The sequence below is a fragment of the Octodon degus genome, unplaced genomic scaffold (assembly GCF_000260255.1).
Source record: "Octodon degus isolate 3935 unplaced genomic scaffold, OctDeg1.0 scaffold00272, whole genome shotgun sequence".
NCBI classification, from domain to species: domain Eukaryota; kingdom Metazoa; phylum Chordata; class Mammalia; order Rodentia; family Octodontidae; genus Octodon; species Octodon degus.
The window spans coordinates 1,112,558-1,128,375 of record NW_004524848.1 but is presented as its reverse complement, the minus strand read 5'-3'; the positions used below and the strand labels follow the sequence as shown (position 1 = coordinate 1,128,375).

General features: G+C 40.4%; 1 protein-coding gene across 6 annotated transcripts in view; it reads left to right on the top strand.

The window, feature by feature from the left end:
* The window catches only part of Herc3 (HECT and RLD domain containing E3 ubiquitin protein ligase 3), a 202,457-nt gene that overhangs the window by 11,842 nt on the left and 174,797 nt on the right, over positions 1 to 15,818 (top strand). For 4 of the 6 annotated variants that reach the window (XR_002819192.1, XM_023706833.1, XM_023706829.1 and 1 more), the window contains one exon: positions 14,747 to 15,001. Coding sequence is in view for 5 of the 6 variants with exons in the window: in XM_023706833.1 (XP_023562601.1) it covers positions 14,776 to 15,001 (226 nt within the window). In the remaining variant the exon portion in view is untranslated. The remainder of the gene's footprint in view (positions 1 to 14,746; positions 15,002 to 15,818) is intronic. The other 2 variants (XM_023706831.1, XM_023706832.1) reach the window with 1 other exon arrangement.

Here is a 15,818-nt window from a genome sequence, read left to right as displayed (position 1 = left end):
TTTTGTTTTGTTTTTGTCTAGTTTATCTGTCCTTTTGTGACAGTGGGGCATTGAGAATCCCCAATACAATAGTATTAGTGCTTATTTGATTTCTCATGTCTGATAATAGTTGTTCTATATATTTGGATACTCTGGTATTTGTTGCCTATATATTTGATTGTTATCTCTTCCTCTTGGATTATTCCCTATACAAGGGTATAGTAACCTTCTTTGTCTGATTTCATCAGTCTTGGCTTGAAATTCACTTTATTTGCTAATAGAATAGCTGTGCCTGCTTTTTTTGAGTTCTGGGTACATGGAATATTGTTTTCCAATTTTTTACCTTCAATTTATGAATTTCTTTTTGAATGAAATGTGTTTCTTTTATGTAGCATATTGTTGGATCTTGCATCTTGATTTATTCTGCCAATCTTTATTTTTTGGTTGGTTGAATTGAGACCATTAGCATTGATGTTTATAACTGACGTATATTGACTTATCCTTGTCATGTTATTTTGCTGTTGCCTCCCCCTCTCTTTCCCCTGTTTAATTTTTTGCCTTGTCTGGTGGATTTCTTCTTTTGAGGTTCATGGTGTTGTATTCCTTATTTCTTTCTAGAATGTTCTTCAAAACAAAAAATTTGGAGTGGTTTGGTAGTCATAAATTTTCCTCAGATGTTTTTCTTCATAGAAGTGTCTTTTCCATTTAGTTATAAAAGATAGCTTTGTAGGATACATCAATCTGGTTGAAGTTTGTTTTTCTTTAGAGATTGAAATACTTCACTCCAAATTCTAATTGAGTGGAGGGTTTGTGCTGAGAAGTCAGCTGTGATTCTAATGGTTTTTCCTCATAAGTGATTTGTTTCTCTTCCCTAACACCTTTTAGGATTCCATTCTTGGGGGTGGGGATACAGCTCAATGGCATAGGTTCCTGCCTGCAAGCCCAAGGTCCTGAGTTCAATCCCTGGTTAAAAAATAAGATTCTATTCTTGCTTTGAATTTCTGGAATCTTGACTGTGACGTGCCTGGTGGTAGATTTTTAAAATTTTTTTTAAATTTTTATGTATTTGGTATAGGGCCTCACTGTGCAGCTCAGACTCGTAATGATCCTCCTGTTTTCAGCCTCCCCAGTGCTGGGATTACAGGCGTGCACCACGGACTCGATCACGGGCTCAGCACACCTAGGGGTGAGGCTTGCACAGCATGTGGTGCTGGAGATTGAACCCCGGTTCCTGTGCATGCCTAAGAAGGCGCATAGTTTTCTGAGCTATCTCGCCAGCCCTAGATATTTTTGGTTGTGGCTAATTGGAGTTAAATGCCTCACTTAACTTGATGTCAAATCCTTTTTTCTTTCCAGGAAGTTTTCTGCTATGCTGTCTGTGAACAGTTTTGTTTTATATCATATGTGCTGTCTCCTTTTTGATTTACTATATTGAATCCTAAATTTTTTTCTTTGTCTCTTTTAGCAGTTGCTCCATTGATTTCTCATTGTCAGTTGCAATTTTTTTCATGCTTACTAACTGCATGTCTGTCTTCTCTGAGATCTTGTCCTTGCATTGGCTAATGCTACTGTGGATACTTTTGATGGAAATTGTATTCTCCTGTATATATGCTTGAATCTGTCTTATGAATTCTCTTTCTTTCCAATGCTGAGCATAGGTGGCTTCTATAATTTTTATTTTTTTGTTACTATGATTTGTTTGTGTGATACAGGGAATTGAACTCAAGAGTTTGCACTTGGCAGGCCTGTGCTGTGCTATTGTGATATATTCCCTTCCTTATAATGTGTTTTAAACTCTTCTAGTTTTTATAATTTGTATCTGCTGTAGGGTCGTTAAGCATGGTTTTCATTATGGACACCATCTCTGCAGTTATCTGAAAAATTATTTCTGATTTGATTTTCTTTCCTAGAGCCTCATTTAATTTCTTTGTTGTTCCCACTTCAGGGAGGTCCAGTAGATAGCTTTTGGGTTGTCCCATCTCATTGCCCCCTGGATTTGCCTTTGGTGAGGTGGTGGATGCATGGTGATAACTCTTATTCAAGTATCTTTTCATTTTGTTTTCTATTTTTCTTTTTTTTTTAGTTCAATTCCTGGGGTGATATTTGTATATTGTGTGTTTCTTTATTGGTAGTATTTAAAACCCTTAGGAAATGACTACTTCTCTGAGATATCTCCTAGATGATTTTTAGTCTGTTGCAAGATCCTACCTCTTCCATTTGTTTATGGATAAGATATTGCTACCTGCTTGTCCCATCCCAGCCCCCCGTTCTTTGGTACTGTGTCACAATGTTTTCTACAACCATTAATTTCAGTTTTGGAATATAAGGAGGAACGGCTATTTAGAACAGTTGTGTGACTTTTGGCTAAAGTACCATTAGCAATAACAGCAGCATTAAACAGTGTAGAAAGTGAAAAACTGAGGTAATCATTAATTTGCTACCTTTAACTGCCTTCAACTAGATTTGTGATTATATAATAAAATCTGAAACAAACCAGAAAATAATGTGCAATATGTAAGTCCTTAATATGTCAGTTTGTCTTTAGGGGTTAAAATTTTAAGAGGGCAGGAAGAAAATAGAGAAGTAGAAGAGGAAGAGATTATAAGTAAGGCTGGAGGGCACAGGGAGGTCATGTTAACTTTGTGAAATTGTGCAGAAGACTGTGGGACAGAGAGAAGGAAGAAATAAAAAGAACACAGAACAAAACAACAACCACTTGAGGCTAGGAACCATGTTTATGCTTAGATAAAAATAAGATAAACAGTGAAGGAGAGAAAAATGCAAAAAATCAAAAAGAAATACAAAACATAGGTATAACAACAACAAAAAACAAATGAGAGAGAAAGAGAATGGAAAAAAAAAAAAAAAAGTCCAGTTCCAGGATTGTCTCTGCTGTCACTAGTAGGCAAAGCATGCAGAATCCTGATCCATGTTGATTATCCTAACAATCCAGCAGTAACTTTTTGGTGGATAACCAAAAGCCTGCACCTTCTGACTAAGAGCAGACTCATTGATGCTGCAGCCGTCAGCACACCTTCCACGACCTGGGCCCAGTTGGGAGCTGCTAGATGGAGCCAGCAGCTATACGGTGTTGTGAGCTCAGTCTGCTGCTGTCCAAGATGCCTCCCAGCCAATTGCTATCTTGTGTAAGACCACTGAGCACTGAGCACTCACTCTCAGCTAGTGCAGTCCTTCACATCCACTGCCGCCCTCTACTGCTGCATCTCTCTGCTGAGGCCTCTGATGTCACCAACAATCACTGTGAGTCTACAGGTTTGAACTGCTGGTCTTGTCAGTGAGTCCCCATGTCAGGGAGAGGATTCTGCCAGCTACCTCCTCCTCTGTTGAAGTTTTTTGGTTCACTGTCTCTGTGGACCCCAGTTCATGCTTCAGATCCTTCCCAGGTCAGAAGACTCACTTCTCTCCTTCTTGCCTTCCTCAGATTGCTGTATTCAGCATCTGAATGGTTACTATCAGAGAGGAGCTTTCCTTGCTGCTTACCACTCCACCAATTTTGGTGTTCTGCCTAGTTTAAGTTTTTAGCACAGATTCAGACATGAAGTAGGCTTATAGTTAAAATGAATACTCCTTTTTCTTTGTTCAGAAAATGTCAGATCTCTACTGCCTTCCAAATACTAGCTTATTCTCTGTGAATTAATTAAAAAAAAAATAAACCCAGCTCTTCATTTGTAGAGCTTGCATGGGCCAGCTAGAAGACCGTGCTATCAATTCTGGCATGCTGGTGATACGTAAGTATATGTTCCCCAGTGCTGTGTGTGCATTGGACTTGCACTTGCTGAGCAGGTGCTCTGCCACTGAGCTACACTTCAGCTCATGCTGTTGATACTCTATGAAAGCGTTCAGGTGTAAAAGGTACTCTGCTTTCTAATAAAGTGGAGTGAGGTAAGACAACTTAGAGTTAATGATACTTGCTTCTGCATAGTGGATTGTTAGCCACTGTGGAAAACAAAGCTGTTTAAAAATTGACATTGCAGGAATTCTGGTTCCTCACAGTGAGGTTTTCTGCATTTACAAAGTATTGTTCTCCTGTGCTCCTGAGCTCTGCTGAGAATAAGAGACACAAAGATGAGTGAAACCTGGCTTCTCCCCTGAGAAGCTGCCAGTGGGCACATAGGGGAAGGTTGGTGGAGAAGTAAGAAGCAGTGATACTATTTCAACAGTGCTTTTGTTTCTCTTTTTTGGTGGTAGTGGGGGTTGACCAGGACTTCACACATGCTAGGCCTACCACTCTACCATTGAGCTATATCCCCAGCGCTCTTAATTTTACTTTTTTATTTATTTATTTATATATATTTTTTTATTTTAGGGAAGGATCTACAGGGTTTCCAGGGTCTCACTACTAAATCAGACTTGTACTGATCCACCTGTTTATAGCCTCCCAAGAGCTGGGGTTACAGGCACACGCCACCACCCCCAGTCTCAATCGCTGTCTCAGCGTGCCCTGGGGGTGGGCCCCGGCACAGCAGGCCTGAGTATCGAACCCCGGCCCCTAGGCCTGCTTGCAGGCACTTTAATCCCTGAGCTATTTGGCTGACCCATTAATTTTAATTTGAAACAGAGTATAGCTAAGATGTCTATTCTGGCCTTGAACTTGTGATAGCCTGCCTCAGGCTCCTGAGTACTGGGGTTATAGGTATGCCCATCTTTTTTTTATTGTGAAGTATTAGCTTAGCATATATAGTACATATGTTATATATTAGGTATATATGTAACATATATATGTACATATATATGTTACATATGTCAAATATATGAATGTTATAATAGATATCAGATATAATAACAGAAGTACAGAAGCATGATATAAGCCCTGCTATTAAGTTTCCTTTGTCCTCCTGCCATATTTTATCTCTTCCTTCAACCTCTGTATTTATCATCTTGTGTTTTGTATTTGTGACTTTTTCTTGCTTTGCTTCATAATTTTACTACTATTAATGAATACATTTATCTCCAACTAGTAAGGGCATTGTATTTGCATTTAAACTTTGTAAAAATGCATCATGCTCTGCATTATTTACTCAATACTCTTTTTTAAGATTTAACAATACTGAGTTAGGGTGATAGCTCAGTGGCATAAGTGCCTGCCTGGCAAGCACAATATCCTGAGTTTGATCCCCAATACCAAAAAAAAAAAAAAAAAAGTGCCAGATAAGTGCCAGATATAACCATATGTGCAGGTGGAGTTTTTTCTGTTGTACTATATTCTATTTTTATGTATGTACTATAGTTTTCTTGTTGGTGAACATGCATGTCTTTTTGTTCGTTTGTTCTCTGTTTTTAATAATGCCGAAATATTCCTACACACATAACTTCCTTACTCTGTTCAGAAGTTTCTCTGCCTAGTAGGATAGCCACTAGTCGTATATGGCCACTTACATCAAAGATTATTAAAATTAAGCAGTATAACAATTTGAGTTTTTCAGTTCTGTTAGCCACCTTTCATGTATTCAGTAGCTGCACAGGGTATGTACTGTGTACCGTCCTGGGCAGGGCAGGTAACAGCATTTCTATCACTGCAGAAAACTCCAGGTCTCCAGGCTTTACTCTGCCTGTGTCTCCAGCTTGCAGTCAGTGGAACAGCACCATAGACTCTTAATCAGCTGAAGAGGGTAGTTGTGCTTGGCAGCGGAATTACTGTGCTGTGCAGTATCCACATCTTCTCCTACTAGACAGTGCCAGCTTGTTTTCCAAAGTCGTTATGCCAGTTTCCACTCTCACCAGCTGGATGTAGGCATGTTGGCTGCTCTGTATCCTTACGTGGTCTCATCCGACTTTTTACTTCTCGTCAGGCTGGTTGGGTGTCTTTGAAGGTGGCAGAGAGATCATTCTTTTGGCTTCATAGAGTTCAGCACAAGGTAGTCAAGAGGTCAGCACCTTTAAGGGATGGTCGGGGCGGAGGCAGGAATATTTTTTGTCTTGGCTGAAAGGCTCAGAGGAACAAGTCCAGCTCGGTGAAGGAGAGCAAAGACAGCTGGAGTGGGTTCACATGGTTGTAAACTGTGGCTTGCCTTCATGTCACTTTGGCTGCTTGGGAAAGTTCTGACAACAGTGTTATTAGAATGAATTGTTATTAGAATTTTTTTTTTTACTGAAATTCTCCTTTGAATTTTGGTTTCGTTGAAAGCTCTGTTTTGAGAAGTAGAGTGCCTATAAAGCACTGAAGTTTTGGGTATTGCCTTTCCTTGAAAAAAGACACTTCCACACATGTCATAATTCCAGTGTTTACTTCTAGACCTATTTCAAAGGAAACTTATCCCTGCTTTAAATGATACTGGAAATTCTGTGTGAATGTAATTTACATTTCAGTGAGGTTTTTTTTTTTACTTCCGTATTTTAGTATAGGGTCTCACCACACAGACTGGACTTGTAGTGATCCTCTTGTTTTCATTCTCCCAAATGCTGGGATAACAGGTGTGTGCCACCACACCCAGTCTCAGTTGCAGGCTCAGGGTTTCCCAGAGGGCGGAGGCGGGGCCAGCTGGCATGCTGGGGATCAAACCCTGGTTGCTGCACCTGCCTAAGGAGGCACTTTAGCCCACTGAGCTGTCTTGCGGGCCCCATTTCAGTGAGTTTTGAATAAAAGAATGAGATTCCATTATTAGGCTACTCTGTGCATATATTGATTCTAAGACAAAAGCTTGATAACTGAAGTTTTGTCTTTCAGCATTCAATTCTATAGGATTGATGAAAGGCCTCCCTTCCCCCAGCTTCTACCCTTTCTAAAATTTAAAAGAAAATACACACAAAAAAAACCTTCTCCTAGCAACCTCACATCTCCTTTATAAGATTATGGCAGATGGTGGAAATGTTGCCTTGTTGTACCTGATACAGTTTTTGTCATTGGTAGGACATACTTAGTGATAATCACAGTGAGGGAGGGAGGAGGAGTTATGTCTCTGGCCTCTTCCAAAAACTGTCCTGCCTCTGAGATCTCAAAGCAGAACACCAGGAGTAGGTGTAACAGTGACAGTAGCGGCTGACATTTATTGGTCTCTGAAGATTGCCTGACTGGCACCTTGCTGAGTATTTCTACATGCATTTTCTCATTAATCTGCACAGTGCCCTGTTGCTCTCTTCTCCATTTTAAAGGAAATGGGCTTAGAGTGGTTAATCATCTTTTTTCCAGGTTTCCCAGTGAGCATGTGATTAACTCAGGGTTGAACTTCAGTTTTCTTGACTGTTAAGAGTGTCCTGACCCAGGTGTGGTGGTGCATGCCTATAATCCTGGTACTGGGGAGGTTGAGGCAGGAAGATCCCCACAAGTTTGAGGCAGGCCTGTGCTATAATGAGCTCAAGGCCAGCCTGAGCTATATATAGCAAGACTGTCTCAGAAAAGAAACAAACAGAATAAGTCTTCTGAATCTTTTACCAAAAATAGGTCAGAGAAGGACAGCACAGAGTACCATGTATGACATGGAGGGAATGTTGTCCTTTGTGGGGTTTTGTTTTGTTTTGGTTTTTTTTCTTCTGTATTTTAGGGAAGGGTCTACAAGGATGTTCAGGGTCTCACTAATAGATCAGACTCTTAGTGATTGTCCTGTTTACAGCCTCCCAAATGCTGGGATTACAGGCATGTGCTACGCCCAGTCTTAATCACCCATCTCAGCATACCCTGGGAGCAGGGCCAGCATGGCAGGCCTGGGGATTGAACCCCTGGCCCCTACACTTGCTTGTAGGTGCTTTAATCTGCTGAGCTATTTGGCCGGCCCTAAAAGTTGTCCTCAGTGGAATGAGTGCATGTTGGCCCTGGCAAGCACAAGGGCCTGAGTTCAATCTCCGGTTCTGCCAAAAAAAAAAAAAAAAAAAAAGAAGAAAGAAAGAAAATGATCCTTCATTTTGTTTTGTAAGGAGAAATGAGAGATGGGAAATGGATTGGGTGGGGCTGAGGCAATGTGGGACAGTTGAGAAAAATAGTCTTATATTATCCTGTGGGAGATTTCATGATTGTGTGTTTTGTTCTAAACTTTTTATTTATTTATTTTTTTGACTGCTGATTGAATCCAGGTCTTTCATTCTTAGCTACAGCCTAAATCCCCTTTTCTTTCTTTCTTTCCTTCTTTTCTTTTTTTTTTTTATATTTTAGGGCAGGGTCTACAGTGTCTCACTACATAGATCAGACTCATAATGATTCTCCTGTACGGCCTCCCAAGTACTGGGATTACAGGCACGCACCCCCTGCCCAGTCACCATTGCCATCTCAGCGTGCCCTGGGGGTGGAGCCGGCACAGCACACGGGGATGGAACCCCAGCTACTGTACTCTGCCTAAGCAGGCTCTTTAGTCCGCTGAGGTATCAGGCCCACCCTTATGATAGTGTGTTTTGAAGAGAAGTAAAAGATTCTATTCCACTAGGAGCAGGAGGGGAGACAGTGTGGATTATGGTCAGGAGACCAGAGTGCCCAGTGATGCCAGCAGTGCTGAATTAGACCTTTGGACACATTGTACCTGGCTAATCCTCTAGCTGTCTGATCTCGTTTATTATTTCTTATGCCAGTTGGTTCCACTCTCAGAGGGAAAGTTTATTTTTAACTTTTCAGAAAACCCTGTATTGTACAGTGATTACAACTTAGGCAAGCCCCAAGTAGTTTTTGTTTTGGGATATTGTAGGTGACATACACATCTACTTGGGAGGCAGTGTAGTTTTCTGGCTAAAGTATAGATGTAGGTGTGAGCCTCAGATTCATTGTCTGGTGCTGCTACCCTTGGGCATACTTCTTGATCACTCTGAGCCTTGATTTATTTGAAAATGAGGCTAGAAATAGTGCTGAAGGTACTGGGTTGAGAACTTTAATCAGATAAAGATATAAAATGCACATGAGCACAGTGACTGATGTATCGTGGATGCACTGTGATGTTGCTTATGTAGTTATTGGTAGGAGAGGTAAGATAGAAATCATGAAACATTGAAATGAAAATTAGCTTGGATAATAGCAATTGGGGAATTAAGATAATTAAATTATGAATAAATTGCATCATCCTATCTTTATCCCACCACACTGCCAGTTCTGCATTTTAACTCTCCTCCTTTTCTCCCAACCTTTGGAATTAACCTGAAGAATAATATTTAGACCTTAGAATCTAGAGAAGGAATTAAACTCTGGAAGAAGCAGAACTACCTAGTTAACAGAGCAAATTGAAATTCAGTTTTATATTTGACTCTGGGCCTTTTCTTGCGTTGCCTAAAATCCTGAAGAGTTCAGAGAATAAGCCTGGATCACCATGATACAATTATATATGTAAATTAATGTCATGGAGTTAAGGGTAAACTACTATATTTGTTGTCAAGGAGGGTTGAAAAAATTAACTTCATTTGTGTTGTAATCTGTAATTTGTAGCCATTTGGCATGGTTTTATGTTGGAGTTTGTAATTTTAAAACCTGATTTTGCAGCGGCTGAGGAGGCTGAGGCAGGAGGATCACAGATTTGAAGCCATTTAGTGAGATCCTATCTCAAAAAAAGGGGAAAAAAGGGGCTGCAGATAACTGCTTAGTGGTAGAGTGCCTGCCTTGTGTGTACAAAATGCGTAAGGCTCTGGAAAGTGTTAATCCCTAGTATCACAAAAGAGGGGAGAATGGTTAAAGGCTGGGTTTTACACCGAAAATCCAATAAGCTGTCTCATTTTTAACTTTAGATTCATAGAAATCAGTAAAAATTCTCTACTCTACATTGGTTAATAAACTCAGCTTTGATATGTCCTGTTTAGTACTATAATTCAGTGTAAAACTTTATCATTTCCACTAGAATCTATCCTCTTTCCATTGGCAAAAGATTAGGTAAGACACCTTTGATATCTGCAGTTTTGTCTGGAAGTCTTGTTAGTCATCTAGAACTTGAAGCTGATTCTCAATGTTGGGAAAAATAGCAGCTTTAAGTTGTACAATTAGACAAGGATATTTCATAATATAATTAAAATTTATATTTTGTAATTGAAATATCTGTCATTAAGACTAGTCTACAAAGGTTCTACAATCTGAGGTACAGGATCTCAGGATAAATCCTGAGGGGATTTCACTGACCTCCTCAGACCAAAAAGCTACAACTCTTATTGCACAGGTCCTGCTTTACCTTGGTCTTATCCATCCAGTAGAAAAGTATGAAGACGAAATATAGGAAGTAAAGCCATGCTGTTATGTTGAGCTGTGGGGGACTCAGGTCAATAATTTCTGACATTGCCAGTTAAACAGAAGACCCAATGCTATTATGGTCTACTGGACTCTTTTGGAATATTTTGCTGAGTTTACACACCTATAATATTCAATAACGGAACTTAGAAAAAATAGGGTATACAGATGAATGTCCATTTTGTATCTGTGTATTCAAAGTGGTTAGGATAGATATATAGTTGCATTCTCTTAATGAATAGAATGATTTGTTCTAATGGTGTCTGTAAATAGGATCTCAAGTCTGCATCTTGTACAGCAATTAACCACTAAGAAGAATATATGCAATGTGTTATTTGTTGAAACTGTCCTTCCGATTTGATTTGAAACTGTCTCATTGCTGTTTATCAATAAAATTTTGGAAAAAAAAAGACTAGTCTAACAAGTTTCCCTTTTAAATTTTTTTTTAATTTTTAATTTTTATTTATTTGTTATAGGGTCTCACTATTCAGCTCGGACTCGTAGTGAGCCTCCTGTCTCAGCCTCCCCAGTGCTGGGATAACAGGAATGCACCACCATGTTGGGTTCCAGGCCAGTATCACATGTGGTACGGGGGTCGAACCTGGATCCTTGAGCTTGCCGGGCAGGCGCTTAGACCGCTGAGCTATCTCCCCAGCTCAACACTGTTTCTCTTAACATCCACTAACAGATAAAGTCATTTGAACTGAAGAATATTGGGCATTGATTTAGAGGTTTAGTGTCTCCCAGATTTTTTAAGAATTCCTGAGGCGAAGAAAGATGTTTAAATTTTGCTATTGGGCCTCACCCAAATTTCTTCTTCACATAATCTTCAAAATTAATGAGGCACTTTTTTTTTTTTTTTATTTTAGGGAAGGGTCTACAGGGTGTTCAGGGTCTCACTACTAGATCGGATTCGTAGTGATCAGCCTATTTACAGCCTCCTAAGAGCTGGGATTACAGGTGTGCGCCACCATACCCAGTCTCAGTTGCCATCTCAGCGTGCCCTGGTGGTGGTGTGGGGCGGGATCATGAGGTACTTTATGGGCTTTCTTTTGAAGATTTTTAAAATTTGTCAATGGTGGAAAAGTGAAATTGTAAGACTGTGTTTTGTGTTAGTTTTGTTAGAAAGTTTGGGATTCTTAAACGTAATCAAGATAGGCAACAACTTCAAGCTGAATTTTAGTCATCAGTGTTAAAGTTCCTTTGCTCTTCTTTGTACAATCCACTACTTACTAGCCATGTTCCATACTTCCAGCCATATTGTAAGATGGAGTTACTGTCCATCTTAATTTGGCATGCTAATCAGGAGAGCTGCCCCCTCCCCCACCTTAGGTGCTATGGATTGAATCCAGGGCCTCCAGTATGCTAGAACTCTACAGCTGAGCTGCACTCCTATTCTCATCCGCTTTTTTCTCTCTCTCTCTTTCTTTCTTTCTTTCTTTCTTTCTTTCTTTCTTTCTTTCTTTCTTTCTTTCTTTTTTTGGTGGAACTGGGTATTGAACTCAGATCTTTGTGCTTTCCAGGCAAGTGTGTATTATACTGAGCCATCTCCCTGGCCCCCTCATCTACTTTTCTGTATGACATTGTGTTAGTTTTTTTTTTTTTTTTTTCTCCATGGCTCAGGCAAAATACAAATACCCACAATTTGAGGTTTATTTTGGCTCATAGTTTTGAAGAGGTTCACAGTTAGCTTGCCCTAAGGCAGAAATGTCAGGGTAGAAGGGGTTGAGGAAGCCTGCTTAACCCATGGCATCCAGGGAGCTGAGAAAAAGGAACAAACAAGACAGAGTATACAGTATACTGTTTTTTTGTTTTGGTTTGGTTTTTTGGTGGAACTGGGGATTGAACTGAGGCCCTTGCCCTTGTCAGGGAAGCACTTATTCCACTGAGCCATCTCCCTGGCCCCTGCAGTATACTTTTGAAGGCATTCCCCCATGGGCCTGCCTCCTCAAGTGGGCTCCACCGTCTCCCAGCACATTCCACTGAAAGCATAGTGCTTTCATGACCTATCTCCCACAAGTCCCATCTCTGAGCACATGGAACATGTGGGAGACATTTTAGATCTAGGCCATAATGGAAGTGCTTGGGATTTTTCTCACTTTCTCTAAATTCTGGACCTTATTTTCAGAACCAGAGGGAACTCATTGGAGTTTTCTTTTTCTTTTTTTTAAATATTTATTTATTTTTATTTATTACATTTATTTATTGTGTGTGTGTGTGGCCAGCTCAGCCCACCAGGGGGCGGGTCTGGCTGGCATTTGGTGCTGGGGATCGAACCGCGGTCCCTGTGCTTTGCCAAGCTTGTTTCAAGTAGGTGCTTTAGACCACTGAGCCATCTCTCCAGCCCAACAACTTTTTCTTTTTTTTTTTTTTTTTTGGCAGAACCAGGGATTGAACTCAGGCCCTTGCACTTGCCGGGGAAGTGCTTATTCCACTGAGCCATCTCCCCAGCCCCATAGGAGTTTTCCTGAAGAGCCAGTTTGACCCAACCTCAGCAGTACTAAAAGGTAAAAGAATGAAGTTACAGGTTTTTTGTTTGTTTCTGAACAAAGTGTAGGCAAAGCTGTCCTTCCTCTCAAGTCTTTGTAAGCAAAAAGGGGCAATAGAAATTAATATCTTCAGTTATCCATAGTAACGCTAAGGGTTGGTCCTTCTTCACTTGTGTTTTAGAAGAAATGCTTTTTTTTTTTTTTTGCCAAAATCGGGCATTGAACTCAGACCCTTGCACTTGCCAGGGAAGCGCTTGTTCTACTGAGCCATCTCCCCAGTCCCAAGAAATGTTTCTTATGAAGCATTTTGTGCATATTACTTTATAATGACAGTTCCAGTAATTAAACCCAACAGTCTTACTGGCTAGTATGGGCTGTCTAAGTTTGTGCATATATAGTAAGAGAAAGGAGATTTGGAAACAATTTTAGAAGTCTTCATTGAGAAAATTCACATATTTTCTCAAATGCCAATTTAAAATGTGGAATTAAGAGGTTTTTAGTATATTCATCAAGATGTGTAACAGTTATTACAACAACAACTTACAGTATTTCACGACTCCCTGAAAGACATTGGGGTGGTTATTTTCTATTTCCTTAATATCCTCTTTCTCTTGGCAACCATTGCTCTTTCTGTCCTTGTAGATTTGCTTTTTGTGGACATTTCTGTGGTCTTTCATGGCCTGTTTTGTTTTTTTTTTTTTTCAGAACCGGGGATTGAACTCAGGCCCTTGCGCTTGCCAGGCAAGCACTTATTCTACTGAGCCATCTCCCAGGCCAGGCTGGTTTCTTTGACTTGTAATGTTTTTGTGGTTCACCTGTGTTATGAGTAAATACTATTCCATTGAATAGGTCCCATTTTGTTACCCATTCATCACTGATGGACATTTGGGTTATCTCTAGTTTTTTATATGAATAATGCTGCAGTGAACATTTACAGACAAGTGTTGTGTTGATGACTTTTTGAAGTTCTCTTGGATAGGTACTTAAGATGAGATTATTGGATCATATGAGAACCCTGTTTTACCCTTTTTTGGGGGGACTGCTGGACTGTTAAAGCTGCTCTGCATTCCCACCGGCAATGTGGGAGTGATCCTGTTTTTCTACATCTTCTTCAAGCTTATTATCTGGCTAACCTAGCAGATAACTGCAAACTGGTAGAGAGATGAGATTTTGTTTTTGTTTGTATGAAAGAGAAACATGCATTTTTAAAACTTTTGAGCTAGCATCAGCAGTACTCAGGCAGCCAAATTGACTGGGTTTCTGCTAAATAAAAGAAGCCTGTGTTACACAGTGGTTTCTGTTGAAGCTTTAAGTCTGGTGGGGTGTTAATGATCAAAGTTTAAAGAAAAAGCTGCCAGTTAGGGTGGTGTAGTGGCACTGTGAGAGGAAAAAGCAGGCTGTCCCCAGAGAGGGCCCATGGGTAAGAGGGTGAGGAGAGGAATGCTTTTTTCCATTTATTTTTAAGTGGTGAAATACTGCTGCTAACCAAGCTAATAACAGGGTTACATAAAGGAGCAAATTGGTTCAAACTTATTTTAAGGACTAATGAGAAAATTCAAATAAAAGGTACGTTGAGGAAGAATAAGGTCATGAGAGTAGGTTAAAACTTATTACTTCGCAGCTCGCAGAGTGTGTTTCAACCAGTTTGTTGTTTTAGGAATTCTGTCTCAGACTGGCAAACTACAGGTCGTTCAAAGATAGTATTTTAAAATTGCTTTTAAAATTCTTAAACTAAAACATAAAATAGCATCACTGTAACTTATAACCATAACATTAGTGTTTTGTTTTTTTTTTAAAATATTTATTTATTTATTTATTTATTTATTTATTTATTTTGTGTCTGTGTGTGGCCAGCTCAGCCCACCAGGGGACGGGGCTGGCTGGCATGTGGTACTGGGGGATTGAACTGCGGTCCCTGTGCTCTGCTTAGTTTAGCTTGTTCTAAGTAGGTGCTTTAGACCACTGAGCCATCTCACCAGCCCAACATTATTAGTGTTTTAAGGTGCAGTATGCCTGAGGAGTATTAGCAGGAGGATTATTTTAAAAATTGGTTATGTTTTTTACTTAAATTGGCTTCCTCTGACCTATTTTTTTAAAAAAGTTACCAATTTTAACTTTTCCTTCCCTACCCTCTTAGGCTACATGAGTGCCTGAAGGAGGAGAACAATGTTATGTTGGGGATACTGCTCTCTGGGCCAACCGGGTATCGGCACCAACCTGCGAGGAATTGTGGCCGAGCCACAGGTGTGCGGATTCATATCTGACAGAAGCGTCAAGGAAGTGGCCTGTGGAGGAAACCACTCTGTGTTCCTGCTGGAGGATGGGGAGGTATACACGTGTGGCTTGAATACCAAAGGGCAGCTGGGCCACGAGCGGGAAGGCAGCAAGCCCGGTGAGTGTACCTTCAGTTCTTTGGTTATCAGGGAACTGGAGGGCAGATGAGTGAAGGCTGGTTGGAGCTTCCCTCACAAGTATTTACCTTCTGGGGAGGCTCCTGCTTGTTTGAGCGATCCACGATTCCTTACTGTTTGGATCTCTATGTCTGGTTTAAGCCTTCTAATGGAAAAGCAGACCTTTTCCTTTTTTATCTTTATATATAGCATATGTAATATCACTTAGCAGGCAAGAATTAGAAGTGACTAGTTAGTTGATTTTTTCCCCAGTAAGTGAAAGCTAGGACAGTTTTGTGTAACAGTCCTCATGTAGCAGCTTTTCTCCGTAATTACCTGTTCATGCCCTGGTTTCTGTGGTATACTTTCACAAAGCATTCAGTGCTAAGCAGTGTGCAGGGTTTTATGAATAGAAAGATGAGTAGTGACATGCAGTGAGGAAGTGGCTCCAGTGACTTGCCCTATGGTAAGTACTGTTGTGGAAGTCTTGGTGCAGTAAGCAGGGGAATGCTGGAGTGGACCAGAAAGAAGGGGACATCCATCTGCCTGCCAGTGTTGAGTACGAAGGGTAGATAGGACTTTGCCGTGCATGCGTGTGCGTGCGTGTGTGTGCGTGTGTGTGCGTGTGTGTGCGTGTGTGTGTGTGTGTGTGTGTGTGTATGTGTGTGTTTATACGAGTGAATGATTGCAGCAGGAGTACCAATGTACTGCATGCTAAGTGTTTGTTGATATAATGGTGCAGTACTGGTCCACATCATGTTGAATAGTGTGTTGAGAGTGATAATAGAGGGTATTGGGAGAGATGGGAGAAAGATGGGG